At 41.8% G+C, this 15,682-nt stretch overlaps 1 protein-coding gene across 4 annotated transcripts in view; it reads left to right on the plus strand.

Annotated features, from left to right (window-relative positions):
* dip2bb (disco-interacting protein 2 homolog Bb) overlaps nucleotides 1-15,682 on the plus strand; it is a 41,398-nt gene that overhangs the window by 12,350 nt on the left and 13,366 nt on the right. For 2 of the 4 annotated variants that reach the window (XM_034082743.2, XM_034082745.2), the window contains exons 2-17: nucleotides 3,992-4,063; nucleotides 5,092-5,244; nucleotides 9,234-9,359; nucleotides 9,466-9,915; nucleotides 10,522-10,665; nucleotides 10,866-10,883; nucleotides 11,318-11,437; nucleotides 12,138-12,335; nucleotides 12,993-13,084; nucleotides 13,313-13,423; nucleotides 13,513-13,636; nucleotides 14,328-14,437; nucleotides 14,644-14,746; nucleotides 14,840-14,904; nucleotides 15,356-15,449; nucleotides 15,537-15,656. In XM_034082743.2, the coding sequence (XP_033938634.1) occupies nucleotides 3,992-4,063; nucleotides 5,092-5,244; nucleotides 9,234-9,359; nucleotides 9,466-9,915; nucleotides 10,522-10,665; nucleotides 10,866-10,883; nucleotides 11,318-11,437; nucleotides 12,138-12,335; nucleotides 12,993-13,084; nucleotides 13,313-13,423; nucleotides 13,513-13,636; nucleotides 14,328-14,437; nucleotides 14,644-14,746; nucleotides 14,840-14,904; nucleotides 15,356-15,449; nucleotides 15,537-15,656 (2,100 nt within the window). The remainder of the gene's footprint in view (nucleotides 1-3,991; nucleotides 4,064-5,091; nucleotides 5,245-9,233; nucleotides 9,360-9,465; nucleotides 9,916-10,521; nucleotides 10,666-10,865; nucleotides 10,884-11,317; nucleotides 11,438-12,137; nucleotides 12,336-12,992; nucleotides 13,085-13,312; nucleotides 13,424-13,512; nucleotides 13,637-14,327; nucleotides 14,438-14,643; nucleotides 14,747-14,839; nucleotides 14,905-15,355; nucleotides 15,450-15,536; nucleotides 15,657-15,682) is intronic. The other 2 variants (XM_034082744.2, XM_034082746.2) reach the window with 1 other exon arrangement.

Below are 15,682 nucleotides of genomic sequence, written 5' to 3' on the forward strand. Positions count from 1 at the left end.
CCCAGGACGGACAGACGTGCAATAGATGCCGTGTGTAAATCGAAAAGATAATACATTTGCAACATAGGTAGTCCAAATGTTAGGAAATGCATGCGTCTGTAATAAGAAGATGAATCCACGAGGATGTCAGCAATCCTGTGGGAGCCTTCAGGGAAGTAGTATGATGAGAGTCAGGCAGGACCGCAGAGACAGGTTCAGCCACGACTCGAAGTCCAGGACTCAGATTCAGTGCTCAGGATAGAGGATCCAGGACACACGACCACAGCAACAGGATTAGCCTCGACTCAGGATCCCGGCGTAGATATGGACACAAAAAAGAGATTTGGGGGAAGCTGGGTTAATCGGAACATGAGAGTACACAGGTACAAACAGACAGAAAGACGGAGTAAGGTGCCCCCCCCCCCATCAGTCCAAGCCTATAGCAGCTAAACTAACGTGTCTACGTACATGCACTCCCTGAACACTGAGCGTGTTCAGTTGCAATGAAGGAAAGGGAAAGAGAAAAAGAGCCTGGTAGCTAATTACTATTCAGACTGAGTGCCTGTGGGGTAGAAGGATAGAGCGGTCTCGCTGCAATTCAAATAATCCGAGGCTAGAGAGTGTGAGAGTGGACGGGGTTGGGAGAAGGCACTGCTTTGATGTTGCTCTCGATACATTGTGTACAAATAAAACATACGCTCAGGGGTGACGAGTGAGTCTCCCTCAACCCATGCATTTGTCAAACCGAGACTAAAGAGGAGAGTTGAGGCAGCTTCCTGACTGTTGCTCTCATCACTGAAATAGTTTAATTTGACGTCCGCCATCAGGACATGACACATGGTTCACTGTGAGAGAGTGGGTGAACGGTGAGGCCCTCCTCACCTCAGCGGAGCCATGCTCTGCCTCTTAAGCAGATCCATTTGACTGTTTGAATTCAAGTGTAAATGACAAACAGATTCTCAGTGCTGCAAATGATTCGTTTTTGTATGTACAGCGTGTTTTATACGTAGATACAGGTAGGGCGGACCAAGGTTCTGAGGATAATTATGATACATATTCTCACATTTTTCCTTGTATTGTTTTGCTACTTTTCCTGATTGATAATATACACCTCTATTCAACTGTAGTTCCCTGATTGGATGCATGCGTTTACAGAGTTGTAACCCACTGGGCCTGGATCTGAGGATGCATTGCAACCATGAAAAAACAGATGAATTTTAAATCATCCAGATGGAAGAGTGATTACTTTGAGATTCATTTAATGCCAAGCCAGCCCCTCCCCCATCACTGACTGACTCTCTCTCTCTCTCTCTCTCTCTCCCCCCCCTCTCTCGCTGTGTCTTTTCGCAGAGAAACTGCCTGTTCACATGAGCTAAAAATACATCTTGTGACTGAGCCAGGCCAACTGTAACGTCCATGCATTACTTATGGAAGTGTTTGCTTTCCTTCTTTTTTCCCTCTTAATAAAAGTCCCCATGAAGATATTGTGTTTGAGTGCGCTCTTAGGCGAGATCCTCCAAACACGAGCACTCTCGTTTTCGTCAGCTCTTCTGTAGTGTTCCAGCAGTGTTGTGGTGTGTAATGGTTTAACTGATAAAGTATTCCTGGGTGCTGAGGTGAACCTGTCATAGATGTAAAGATGTTATGGTTAAAGCTTGATGGTAAAGTAGTTTACATTGTAGGGTTGGATCTGTGTTTTGTCTCATATGTATATATATATTGTTTCTTCTGTAATCCAGGAGTAAATAATTCAAGCAATTTATATAAAATATACAATTCGTTTTTTAAAGTGTTTTGTTTGACTTGATACATTGAATACATGTATTACAAAGTATCATTCTGGGTTATTGCAACTTTTATTTTGTTGTTGTTGTTGTTTTCTCACCGCTTTAATACTAAGACCTGGGAACACTATGCACTTTTTGATGTCTTTTATACATAAAAGACTCACCTTGTGGTAAACCCGCGAGAGAAGAAGAAATAATCCTTGAAGTGGTTTTGAACATGATATGGCGTTTAATCACGGCAACATTTAGCTGGGAATCTGGGTAGAATTCTCCTGCATAAGCTCCCCTCTCTTTTATTTTTTAATACGTTTTTTTAATCCAGAATCAGAATCAGCCCCTCCTGAGATATAGGGGCTAGAATGGGTTTGGTATTTTGAGCAAAACACTTAGTTCAGAGACATGTTTTTTTATATATCTGAGACCTATAATATATGCCTAAAAATAGTATAATAGGGGACCTTAAAAAAAAAAATGTACAAACCCCAGATTTAATAATAATAATAATTCCTTACATTTATTATTGCGCTTTTCCAGTGCTCAAAGCGCTTTACAGATACACATTACACATGTTTTATACATGCAATGGTCACCACTGTGGACAATACCCACAGGAGCAAGTTCAGGTGAAGTGTCTTGCCCAAGGACACAACGGCTTTACAGATGCAGCAGCGGCGGGTTTCACTCCTTGATCTGATGATCATCGCACAGCGCACTGCGCCACACCGTCCATCTTCACGCCTCGAAGTCATCGAGGCGCTTTTACAAGTACACATTGATATTATACATGTACTGTGGACAATACCCACAGGAGCAAATCCGGGTGAAGTGTCTTGCCCAAGGACACAACGGCCTGACGCAGTGGCGGCAGGAGCAGGTTTCGAACTGGAGTTCCCCAGCACGCCCCTTGATCTGATGATCAGATGCACAGACCACTGCGCCACCCGTCCCAGATTTGACTTTAGATTTCAAATAAGATTTGATTGAGAAAAGCAGGACATCTGCATATAGTTGGTCACTATTTTCTGTGGCTCAACTGATAAGTCTACTAGTTGTTGCAGCTCTATTGACAGCACTCCCAAGAAATCCTCATGTTCAGTCCATTGAAATGCAACTGGGAGACAGCTTCACCATTTGTATCACTTCTCAGCAGTGATGTTTAAATCAGGGATTAACTCTCAGATGACAAACTGCAGAACACTCTATCTAGTGCTGGTCACAAAACGGGATCATCTGTCAGACTGGCCAACATCAAACCGAGTGGAAACAACTCAGGGTTATTACACAGAGAGCACCAGGCTCTTTCAGTATCGACAGGCCTTTCTTATTCTTATACACACTGTAAATCACTGATTTATCGAGTCTTGAAGAAGAGGACGTTTTAGAGAGGCGGCCATTTGTGGACATACTGAATGAATCGTCACTTCTCAACACTGTTGCTGGAAAATTGAGTGCAGGCTCTCCAGATGGATTTTTTAGTATGTGTCTGAAAATATGACAGCTTTGCCCACAGAGGACTTTGTCAGAGTCGCTGCATCGCCTCAGGGCCAGCGCAGGACCTCAGTGGGCCTGTATTGTGCCTGGTAGGATGGAGGAAGTTGCAGGGGGGGGGGACATTTTGCTCATTGTGACGGGAGATTCTTCCTGTGTCACCTCGATGCACCGTCACTCACCACTGTCACGTCCTCTCTCCCGTGTTTCCCTTTTTATCTCGGTGTGTCTCCCACCTTTCTCATCCTCAGCTCTCATGCTTCTATGTGTTCGCTCTGGGTCTCTGAATCATCCCATTTCTTGCCCACGCTTCCGCAGGTTTCCAAATATAGTCCTGTTTTGTTTTTCTCTACATGTCGTACTTGAGGCTGGAACAGAGCCACAGCTTTGACGCTCTCTGCCATCTCTGGAGATTACTGCAGAAACTGTGTGCATCCATCTGTGTTTTTGTTTATTTCGCAAACTAAGTTTTGTTTTCATTATACCCGTCTCTTTCCTTTGCTGTCGCTCTATTATCACATCATCTCACACAACGTCAGTGACAGGGCACTCTCATCTACACGTTTTATCAAGCATAACTGTCTGTTACGTAACGCAAAATAAAAAGAATACTGCCACCACAATGTTGAACAATAGTAATGCCGACATTGCGAGTGAACTGGTGTTTGTTCTAATCCTTTGACTTTGCCTTATTATGCCGTGTCTGTAAGTCACTCTTCTTCTCTGGTCTTTTACAGGTGATATAACACAGAAGGGCTATGAGAAGAAAAGGACCAAACTCCTGGCTCCATACGTCATCCAAGCTCCAGGTAAACACCTGTCTCCTACTTTTTTTGGGGGGGGGAATGCCTAACTGTGTATCCACTATATATTTTTCCCATTCGGACTCTGATTTCAAATACATTTTTGCTGTATTATTGCCATGAAAATGTATACTCTGTTTACTGTCAGTTAAACTGTCTTTTTTCCCACATGCATGTATTTGTATTGCCACTCTAAATGCATTGCAGTATTATGATGTCAATGTATGTCAATGTAATATGATTCCAATATAGACTGCAGTAAATGTTTTGTGAATGGCTGTTTCTGTTCTGTGTAAATGACACTGTGTTGTATTTAAGACCTGATGATGCTCAGTGCTGCCTCCTAGTGGCACCATCTCTCTGCTCATATCCACTCATCCCATTGATGGTGGGGCACAAAACACTGAATCCAAAATGTTCCATCGTGCTGGAGGCTCAGTTTGAATGTTGCTTAACCAGGCAGCTGGTGGAATTACCAAAAACATATGACAGAGGGACAGAAAAGAGTTCAAGCTACTTTATTGAAGATTTTATTACTCTGAAGCTACTTTATTGAATAAGCCGAAGTGTCCTTTTGATAAATGTCATCTTCCCGTTTACTGCAAGTGTTTTTGGACCAGTTTGTGTCACCCTCAGCTCTCATCATTTGTGTGAGAAACAAATAATGTTATCAAATTAATCTTCAACTTCATATTAACGTCTTGTCTGTTTTTGGGATTATTATACAGGCATAGTGAGGCTGAGAGAGAGCTTGTTACTATATGCAAAGTGTGATTTAAAAGGGATGACACTTTTTTAGAAGTCATCCTTCGGGCAACTGGGGAATCCCACAGCTTTCTTCTTTCTTTCTCTGTCAACAACAACAACAACAACAAGCTTTCCATTGATTCGCTCTCTGTTGACAGAAATGGTTCAGCCCAATCCTGTTAAAGCAGAGAGTGAGATTTCCATGAGAAGCAAGACAGAAAGCAAGGTTCTGCTTTACTGATTGGATTATAATGTCAGGTATAATGTTTGTTGTGTTTGTTTGACAGTGGAGCCGCCCCGTCAGAATGATGTTCAGCGTCCTGCTCCCAGCTCCTCCTCCAGCCACGGCCCTCCCCCCTCCAGCTCGTCCCGTCACCGAGAACGTCGCTCCCGCAAATCACATCGCAGTGGAGGAACCAGGGATGATCGCTACAGATCAGGTCAGAACTCCAATATCAAAACACCAGCTTCTTTACTTTCCCCAAAAATCTAATGACACCTCTGTTGCAGTGAGGGAACTTGTTAGCGCTCAAATGAGCCCACACCAACCTCACTTGTTGAGCCAACCAGGTTTGAATCACAGACACTTGGCTGTTTCTAAAGGACCAATTAGTGTGTGTGAGTGTGTGATTGTGTAGCCCCTTTCCACTTGATAAAAAAACCACAATAATATCTGGATTTTGTCGTTAATGGTAAGGGTATATCTGCATTCATCCCCTTGTCTCTGGTATTTATCGACTCCAATCAGCAGCAATGAAAACATGAATCTGGGTTGAAACACTCATTTTCAATCCTTTTCCAGAGCGATGCTGTGTGATTCATGTTGAAGTAGATACATATTAACTGGAAGCTATAGGGAATTTTTACAACTATTATAACTGATTTATGTACAAAACATACAATTTAATATGCTCTCCTCAAGGCCAGTAAACTACATTGACAGAAACTGTCATTTTAACCCTGAATCCCACTCTTTGTTAGTCTTTCCACTTATTTATGAATCATCAACTCTGGTTTGATAGTTTTAATAAGAGACTGTTAAAAAGAAGTGACCCCCATGTACTGTTCACCAGCCCTGATTCAAGCACCAGTGATATCAAACATAAGACACGATAACAAAACCCAACAGGGAAAATAAAACAAATGCATACTCATCTACTGGCAACATGGGAAGGGAATCTATCGCCTATTTTTAGCAGGTTTTCAAAAACCTGCATATACACAGAAACTGGTTGGATAAGGATACTTGTGAGACAGGCAGCAGGGCAGCCCTGCAGCTGGGAAGCCCCTCAGTGAGGACCCCCAGTCTGTGAAAACAGAGTGATGTCACTGCATAGCTATGTGTAATGAGTCTGTGAGGAGAACAGGGAGGGATACTGATCCGGGGGGGAAACCTGACGCTCAAGAGGATAAAAGAAAACAGAGCTGGAGAGTTGATGTTAAAGAGCGCAGAGCATGTGAGGGGGATGTCAGAGAGTCTGTTCTGAGGTTCAGACTGCAGAACTGTTTCTTTCATTAGTTCTCTCCTCATGCCTTTTCAAACGTCTGCCTCTCAAATGAAAAACCCTCACACTAAAGCATGCTTAATGACAAACCTAAAATCTGTTAGGCCGGAGTTTTGTGGATGCTTCGTTGTCATGGAAAATCTGACCACTTCCAGATGATTTTGTATCTGATTGAAGGATACAAATGGAGATTTGTGGTGGAGGATTCAACACAGAGAGGATTAAAGCTGACAACAATAGGCAACATTGAGATTGGTACAATAAATCAAGACTTGACTGAGAGAAAGGCCTTGAGGAGAAGACCATAGATGAAGGACGAGAGGGACGATGAGCTTTTTACCATATAATAACCCTCCATTTGACTCAGAGTTCACTGTGTATTACAGTTTCATGTTCAGAACAACTCAGTTTGGAATAGGCTGTATCTCAAATGGAGCAGTAAGGCCTGTGGTCTTTGGTGACATTTCTGAAATCCATCCCTTATAATCACTATACATTCACTATACTTCTGATACAATCAATAGTTTATTCTGAAGTTAGCAAATAATTGTTTTCAGACACTTGAATAGTCCTAATTTTGCTGCATCACTTACAATCGTGTTAAAGGCTAAAATTCACAGATTTCATGATGTTATGAACGCCAACACAGGTGCGGAGGAATGGCAAGAGTAGATCAATAGTTGCAAACAAACTCCTGCACACTGTCTAACTCGAATAATAGTAACTTAAGGCATATTCACTATCTATCACCATCGCCAATTTCATATATGAAGCTAGAAAGATAAGGATTAAACACTCTATAAAACAAATGATAAACTGCATCATCAGTAAGATACATTCCTAAAATTTAATTGTGAAACATTTTTAGGGCACTTTTTTGAAATGCATTCATTTTAAACACAGATCTACCATGAGATTTGTCAGGCAGATGAACATTTCATGGACTGTTTATCCAAATGTTGATGAGATATTTCCATCTGAACAGAAAGATAATTAATTCCATCGCTAGAGCTAAGCTGCTAGCATGGTTAGAAAAACAATAATCAGGTAATAAGAAGAAATGGGAAAACACTGCAGCAATTTGGAGCTGAAGAAATGAAAGTGCTCATCATTTAAATGGCTGCAAAGAAAGTGCAGAACAACCTTCACTTAAAAATGATGAACAAATATAACTTTATTAATCCTGAAGGAAATTCGTATGCCAGAGATCGTTCAAAAATGTAATTGAAGAATAAAAAACTAAACAGTTATATATCAGGAGTGGAGGAAATAATACTCCACCAGCGCCTTACAGAATAACATTAGAATTATAACATTTAATAAAACAACTCAAGCTGAATGTTAATAGTGTGCACAATATTAAAAGTAATATTGCACATTATATTTATTTATAATACAATTCCCTCTCACCTCCTCAAGTTATTACTGCATTAACCAGAATACAATATTACCTTGTTACATCTGCACATGAATTTAATGATTCCTGTGTATTCAAATGTGAAATAGTAAACCGAGAGGTATTAAAGATAACACCAGATTAGCTGCACACATTTGTTAGTGTTAATTGAAGCTGTAAAACACACCGGTGTCCTCCACACACCCCACATCCTTATCGCCACGGAGACAGCCCTTTACCCAGTAGACAGGCGTGAGGAGTGGGCCTCTCTTGACGGCCCTGTGTGAGAGTGGACAACGGCACATGATGAAGATGATTTAGCCCTGAGCAATCTGTTCAGCAGAATGGCCGTTATGTAATGATGGTCCCCGCTGCTGCGTGAAGAGCTGCACTTGATGGTTTAAATGTGTTGAAAGGAAATATCGTGTCCCCTGAGTTAAAGGATATGTCAGTGAGTGGGGTTTTGTTGCATATGTTCTGTTACGTAGTCTGAATGTGTGGCTGATCACATGGTCCTTTTAATGTGCCTGTGGGTGTCATGAAGTGAAAGTATCCCTACATTTATTACTGTGTGTAGGCAAGCGTGTGGGCTAATACACAGCTTTGTTCTCTCATGCCATGGTTTCCTTTTTCAGAGGGAAAACACAGTTGTCCTCTAAGGATATCCTCCTGATATCTTAATTAGCCACATCAACAAGACTCACTAAATCAAACTTGAAGTGTTGCTGTTAAGAATTACCGGAGAGGAACGAAGCAGTGGTTACCGCATGTTTTATATTGTGAACATCAAAACAAAGTCATGTTTCTCTTCAAGTTGTTGTAATAATAATAATAATATATAATATTTTTATAACGCCTTTCAGGAAACCCAAGGTCGCTTTACAAGTCGGGTAGGGGGGGGGAAGTAGTGGAAAAATAAACCTATTAAACTAACTAGTGGGGAAAGCCTTAGTAAAAAGGTGCGTTTTGAGGGCTTTTTTGAAAATGTCCAGGGTTGGGGCGCTGCGGATTTCGGGGGGGAGAGAGTTCCAGAGGGTGGGGGATGCCACACTGAAGGCTCTGTCACCAAAAGTCCGCAACCTGGTGCGGGGGGTGGAGAGGAGATCCTGTCCAGATGATCTTAGCTTCCGGGATGGAGTGTGGTAGCGGAGAAGGTCAGACAGGTATTGGGGGGCGAGGGCATGGAGGGATTTGTAAGTCAGAAGAAGGAGTTTATAGGTGATACGGTGCTTGACTGGGAGCCAGTGGAGGTGGATCAGGGTGGGGGTGATGTGCTGCCAGGGCTTGGTGTGAGTGAGCACCCTGGCAGCCGAGTTCTGCACATACTGTAGGTTGAAAGAGATTTGAAAATCATTTTTTGAGAATCAGTTGAAAACTTTGTTGAGCAGATCTATGTATTATAGGCAAACTGGCTTTTGAAAGGTCAGTTTAAAATGTTTTCATTGTCTTAATTGTTTTAATGCTTTGAATCAGATCCAAAGCTGCCATTCTTAACACAGAGTATGTGTATTCTTTTCTGTCTATTCAGATATCCACTCTGAGGCAGTACAAGCTGCCCTGGCCAAACATAAAGAAGAGAAGATGGCGCTGCCCATGCCGACAAAACGACGCTCCACTTATGTCCCGTCTCCAATCAACACCCGCACACCACCAGGTAGGAAAAGAAGGACATTCCTCCTGCTCTGTCATTACAATAAATCACATTTAGCTTGGAGGATCCCATGCTTGATTTCCACACTTTGTGCTCCTCTTGCTCTCAGACTCCTCCTCAGGTTCTGAAGATGAGACGGCGGTGCGCAGGCAGTCTACATTGATCGTTCCTCAGCCTGCGGTCAATCCCAACCTGCAGAGCCCCGACGCCTGGATCAACCGCACCGTCCAGGGCTCCTCCACCTCCTCCTCGGCCTCCTCTACCTTGTCCCATGGGGAGGCCAAGTCGCAGCCTCAGAGCCTGCCTAAGCCTCAGCCTCAGTACAAGCCGCAGTACCAGCCACTGTATCAGCCTCAGCACCAACCACATCACCAACCACATCACCAACCACATCAACAACCGCAACAGCAACACCAACCACAGCACCAACAGCACCAACAACCACAGCACCAACAGCACCAACAACCACAGCACCAACAGCACCAACAACCACAGCACCAGCCTCATCCCTCCGCCCACACTGCAGCTGTGACGGACATGATGGCTCACAGTCGCATCGGTGAGACATTTGGCAAATTTATGACAAAAATATTCATGAGAACCAATAAGTATTAGTTGATAACAAAAGGAGACCAAGTCAGTATTTTGCAAGTCACAACTAGGTGTCAATTATTTTCACTCGAGTCCTCAACTTTTTGTTCCGAGTCTTCCCCAGATGTAATGCCATCTTCAACCTGCTCGTTTTGCATACTTAGTATTATTTGGTATAATTGATCCTAACTGGCACTCAGTAACCTACTGATTTTCATGCTTTTCTCTTGCAACTTCCTAGGAAAAAAATAACTATTAGTACTGTGGAATTAAGTGTCAATTTGCTTGGAATTAATAGTGTTGATATTAATGAATTCAGGGAATGAAGGGAAAACAAGGGCTGTAAAATGAGCTCTTTGAATGATCCATTAGTTGATTTTATTGACAGATCTTTGAAACTGCACCAAAAGTCATGCAAAATAAACGTTGAGTAGCGTATTTACCAGAGATGTGCTCGTAGGTTTCTTTGAAATAAGACATTCAGTAGGAAAAAAGTATTTTAAAATGCCTGGTATTGGTATTAGAAAGCAAGCTGAAAGTAACAAATGAATGTCCTTCCTCTCTCCCCCTGTAGCCCCCTCAGAGAACAGCGCCCCCCCTCCAGATGTGACAGCTGTGGCCCCTCCATCCAGAGCAACGAGGGTGGACCTGCCCAGCGCCACGGTCCGGGGGATGAGCCGCGGGCAGAGTCGCTCCAGCATGATGGAGACTGCGGACGGTAACTACCACACCACACAACATTCTCATTTGTTCATATCTTTACAGGAACTTGTGTCTGACTCCACTCACAAATCTCTTCTCTCTTTTCGAAATAAGTGTTGACTTCCAACCATGACATACCATTAATCAGACTTTACTGCTCTCTTTTCTTCTTGATCTTTCTCTGCCCTGTCACATGTTTTTTTCACTGGCCGATAGCGAGAGGTAATCTCCAGAGTAAGGAAACTCCTTCATGTATAATGTCCTTCTGTGCCTTCTGTGTTTGCTGTTGCACCCTCTAATCTCCTTCCTGTTTTTAAATGAATGATTAATAAAGTTGATGCCACAAAAACAACATCCAGACACAGAATGAATCCTCACGTGTGATCCCAAACCAAAAAAAGATACCTTTACCCCAGTTCTCACTGTGTTCTCCTTGTGTTGTTGCCACCTACGTATGCTGCTTTTCATTCCCAAAAGATAAGACCATTTGTTATTTTGAATTCCATTTGAACTGAAGAATAAAGTCTCTTGTGTTATGAGATGAAGAGCAGCAGACTATGAGATGGTGAGACCTTTAGACGTGGTTGTCCCTGGATGTTCATGCCACTGTGTGTGTGACCGTGTGCTTGTCCCGCCACTGCCTCTCTCCACCTTCATCGACCTTGTAGGAGTTCCTGTGAACAGCAGAGTGTCCACTAAGATCCAGCAGCTGCTCAACACCCTGAAGAGGCCCAAGAGGCCCCCGCTCAGCGAGTTCTTCACCGACGATCAGGAGGAGATCGTAGAAGGTACGCAGCTTCATGAAACCCTTTGATGAGGTCAACATAAGCCCTTAAACTTCTACTATAGTCGATTTAAAAGTTGTTGTTTGTTTCCAAAGCTGTACTTCATCTTTTACAGTATCTTAATCTGAGTTTGAATTACTTTTACAGATTCAACACATTTTTCTAAATCTAAAAAATACATATTGTGAAGCACTGATAAATCAATATGTACTCAGTGTTTATAAATTGTAACTAATTGTTCTGTTGATGGTTAATAAATCATCAGACATTTTTATATATAAGTCCATCTTTTAAGTTGGTAAAAATAAATAGCTGATTAATAGATTTTGGTCAAAGGCATTTTCAAAACGTGTTCCTATCAATGGCTTATAAGTGATCTATGAAGCCTTGGAAAATGATTTATAACCAATGAATATGGCTAAAAGTCTTAATTTATATAGAGCGATATATTTATCATACTTGGTGACTTAAGACAGATAATTATATACATTTCGTTGTGAGATGAAGACTTGAGGATTACATTTTTCCAAGCTTCTATTAAAACCATCGACACTTCAGAGAACAAGGACATGTAGGGAAGACACATTAAAGCGAACAAACCATTGTAAACCAGCATTGATGATCGATTCTGCATTTTATCCAGTTGGCCTTAATGATGAAGGTCATTAATCTTCCCAATATTGTTCTGTCTTCTCTCTTCCAGTGCCCCAGCCAGACCCTAACATGCCCAAACCGGAGGGGCGTCAGATCATCCCGGTAAAAGGGGAGCCTCTGGGGGTGGTCAGTAACTGGCCCCCAGCCCTACAGGCAGCGCTGGCACGTTGGGGGGCCACTCAGGGGAAAAGCCCCGCACTCACTGCTCTTGATATCACGGGCAAACCGCTCTACACACTGACTTACGGTGAGACACAAGACTGGTTATCTGCACGTTTACAGTTTCAGATCAGTAGCAGTAACATACAACCAGTGTTAGGCAATGTGTTGAACATGTGTGATTATTTACTGTTATTAATTACAAACTCTTAAAACAATAGAATAAATTAAATATTACTTAAAGGTCACCTATTGTGCAAAATCCACTTTTTCATGTCTTGTATACATAAACATGTGTCCCCTCTGTGTAAAGAGATTCTGAACATTTCAGGATAAAAGATTCTCTGGTGATGTCATAACGACTTTTGGCTTGGCTTTTGAAACAGAACTGAAACAGAGGGGATTATGGGATGCTACAATTCATGATCTGTTTGGTATTTTGAGCCAAACAATTCAGAGACATGTTTTGTATATATCTAAGACCTATAATATATTGATGAAAAACAGTATAATAGGGGACCTTTAATATATGTGTTCTCAGGGCAGGTAAATTGTGCATTGCAAAATATCTGCTTCTATTAACCTTTTAATGCACAAATTGCTTTATCAGAAGAACACACACAGTTCAAGATGTCATTCAGATAACGAGATATTTGTGTACTCCGTGACAAGAGTTGTTTTGCTGTGGTAAGACATAACCTGTCCTCCTAACATGCCTCCTCCCCCTCCACCTTATGTCTGTTAGGGAAGCTGTGGAGTCGCAGTGTGAAGCTGGCATACACCCTCCTCAACAAGCTGGGCACCAAGAACGAGCAAATACTGAAACCTGGGGACAGGGTGAGCGAGCTGACACAATAACTGAGGCAAAGTATCATGGGAGTAAATGTCATATATGTAGAGCCAAAATGAACACTGTAAGTGGGCTACTTGTTTACTATAAGCAGGTATTTATACAGCATTTGTACAGCAATAATTCTGCACCCCAGCCTTTTCATCACTACCAAGTGTTTCCGCTATATTTGCAGCAACAGGGTGCTAATTATAAAGTTGTATATGTCTTGGTAGGTGGCGCTGGTGTTCCCCAACAGTGACCCTGGTATGTTCTGGGTGGCTTTCTACGGCTGCCTCCTGGCTGAAGTTATACCTGTACCTATTGAAGTACCACTGTCTCGCAAAGTAAGAACACCATGGGACATTTTCTATTTCCACAGGATATACTTTTTTCCCTATCTAAAAATGTGATTTTGTTTTGTGTGTGTTTTTAGGATGCAGGTATCAGCCAGGTGGGGTTTCTGCTCGGTAGCTGTGGTGTGGGTCTCGCTCTGACCAGTGAGATCTGCCTGAAGGGTTTACCCAAAACTCCCACTGGGGAAATAATGCAGTATAAAGGTCAGTATGACTTTCAGAGCTTATTGAACCTTCTGTTATTAAAGTTGTTTTTATTACCTTTTCTAATACATACAGGCCAGGCGCACAAAACCAGAAGAAAAAAATATATACACAATGATGCAGCATAAATACTTCCTGTCAGGTTCTGAAATTCATAAAATGTGCCTTTGTATTTATTAGTCCTTTTTAAAAGAGGCAATGTATGTCATCATGTTGTACTACTCAGCAAGACCTTTTTCTTCTCGCTCCTCCATTCACAGGGAATAATCCTTGAAGAGGCAATAAAGCTTGCCAATACAAGTCCAAACTTATGTTTGGGTGTAGCTGTAAGCACAGCTGAAAAGATTCTGGAAAGGTTCTATCCAATCCCTCTCTGAAATGTTAATCATCTGTTTCCAAAACAAAATAACATTCCAACATCAAAGGAAGAAAAACACCACGTTTCTCTTTTGCACTTCCAACTTCAATTTGGTTTTATTGAACTTTATTGGATAATTAGTCATTTAGGGTCATTCATCTCAATAAAAAAAAAACATAAATGTTTCTGGTAACCTAAGTTTAGACTGTTTGGGATACAATGTAATCTGTGTTTTACTGAAGAGTTGGCAATGAATTGCAGACATAAATGTTCCCAAAAATGGTTATATAGCATTTGGAAATAAATCCCTCTTGATTTAAATTTCTCTCATAGGCTGGCCTCGACTAAAGTGGGTGGTGACTGACACGAAATACCTGACCAAGCCTTCCAAAGACTGGCAGCCGCACATCCCCACTGCCAACACTGACCCTGCTTATATAGAGGTAACAGAGCTGCTTACTGCTGGGGCAGCTTATTCCAATACCGAATAACTTTAACAATACAGTTATTGTGTAACTGTCTGTTGTCTATTGGATCCCAATTTAAATAGGAAATTAGGAAACCTGAACTGCATCCTTATAAAGTTAATATACAAATACAAGTATGTTCAGAAGTATTAACATGTTCCTCTCATGTTTCCTCTTGGTAGTACAAGGCCAGTAAAGATGGCACAGTGGTGGGTGTGGCTGTGTCTAAAGTGGCCATGTTGACCCACTGCCAAGCACTGACCCAGGCCTGCAACTACTGCGAAGGTGAGGGATGACCTCATCATCTATCATCTCAAGGTTTCTTCATCAACACAGTTTTTATGAGTCTGAAGTCACTTTTGTCTTTCTTCACTTTAGGGGAAACTTTAGTCAATGTGCTGGACTTTAAGAAGGATATTGGGCTGTGGCATGGAGTTCTCACGGTAAGTGTTTGTGGAGGGTTTTTTTACATAATAAATTGAGATCATGCATTAAAATGCCTTCAGGATTAAACCTATGTTACATATTTTGTTGAGTCGTGAGACTAAATTACCTAAAATGTTTCCAACAGCCTGTTTCATTTAGTTGCCAGTGATAGTGACGTATCCCTTTGCATAAGCGTCAACATTGTGATCGTCTGTCACAGTAAATATATCAAGATTGTATTCAGTTTTAGGTAACATTTTCACAATACACTGTGTAGACCTGGGTCTTTTTAACAAAATATTTTTAAGAATGAAGGATTTAAGTCATCAGATGTCTGGATCTTACGTTTTTAAGCTAAGAAATATCAGCTGCAGTCGAATGGCATCAGAGAAATACAGCTTTGTGAAACTGCTTAATGCTACATTTATCCAGCTCCTAACAAAAACTTCTGGTTTTGTTTGTTTCCAGGCCGTGATGAATAGGGTACATACTGTCAGTGTTCCCTATGCAGTAATGAAGGCGTGTCCCCTCTCCTGGGTACAGAGGGTCCACATCCACAAAGGTAACACCAGACTCCCAGCTAGAGATGTGCCATGAAAAGGAAAGTATAATAAATGGTCAACATAACTTAATTCTTATTCTTATACAGCTCGGATAGCTTTGGTGAAGTGCCGTGACTTACACTGGGCCATGATGGCTCATCGGGAACAGAGAGACACCAGCCTGGCTTCACTACATATGCTGATTGTTGCTGATGGTGCTAATCCCTGTGAGTACTTAGTGCCCCCCAGCTTT

The sequence above is a fragment of the Pseudochaenichthys georgianus genome, chromosome 5 (assembly GCF_902827115.2).
Source record: "Pseudochaenichthys georgianus chromosome 5, fPseGeo1.2, whole genome shotgun sequence".
Taxonomy (NCBI): domain Eukaryota; kingdom Metazoa; phylum Chordata; class Actinopteri; order Perciformes; family Channichthyidae; genus Pseudochaenichthys; species Pseudochaenichthys georgianus.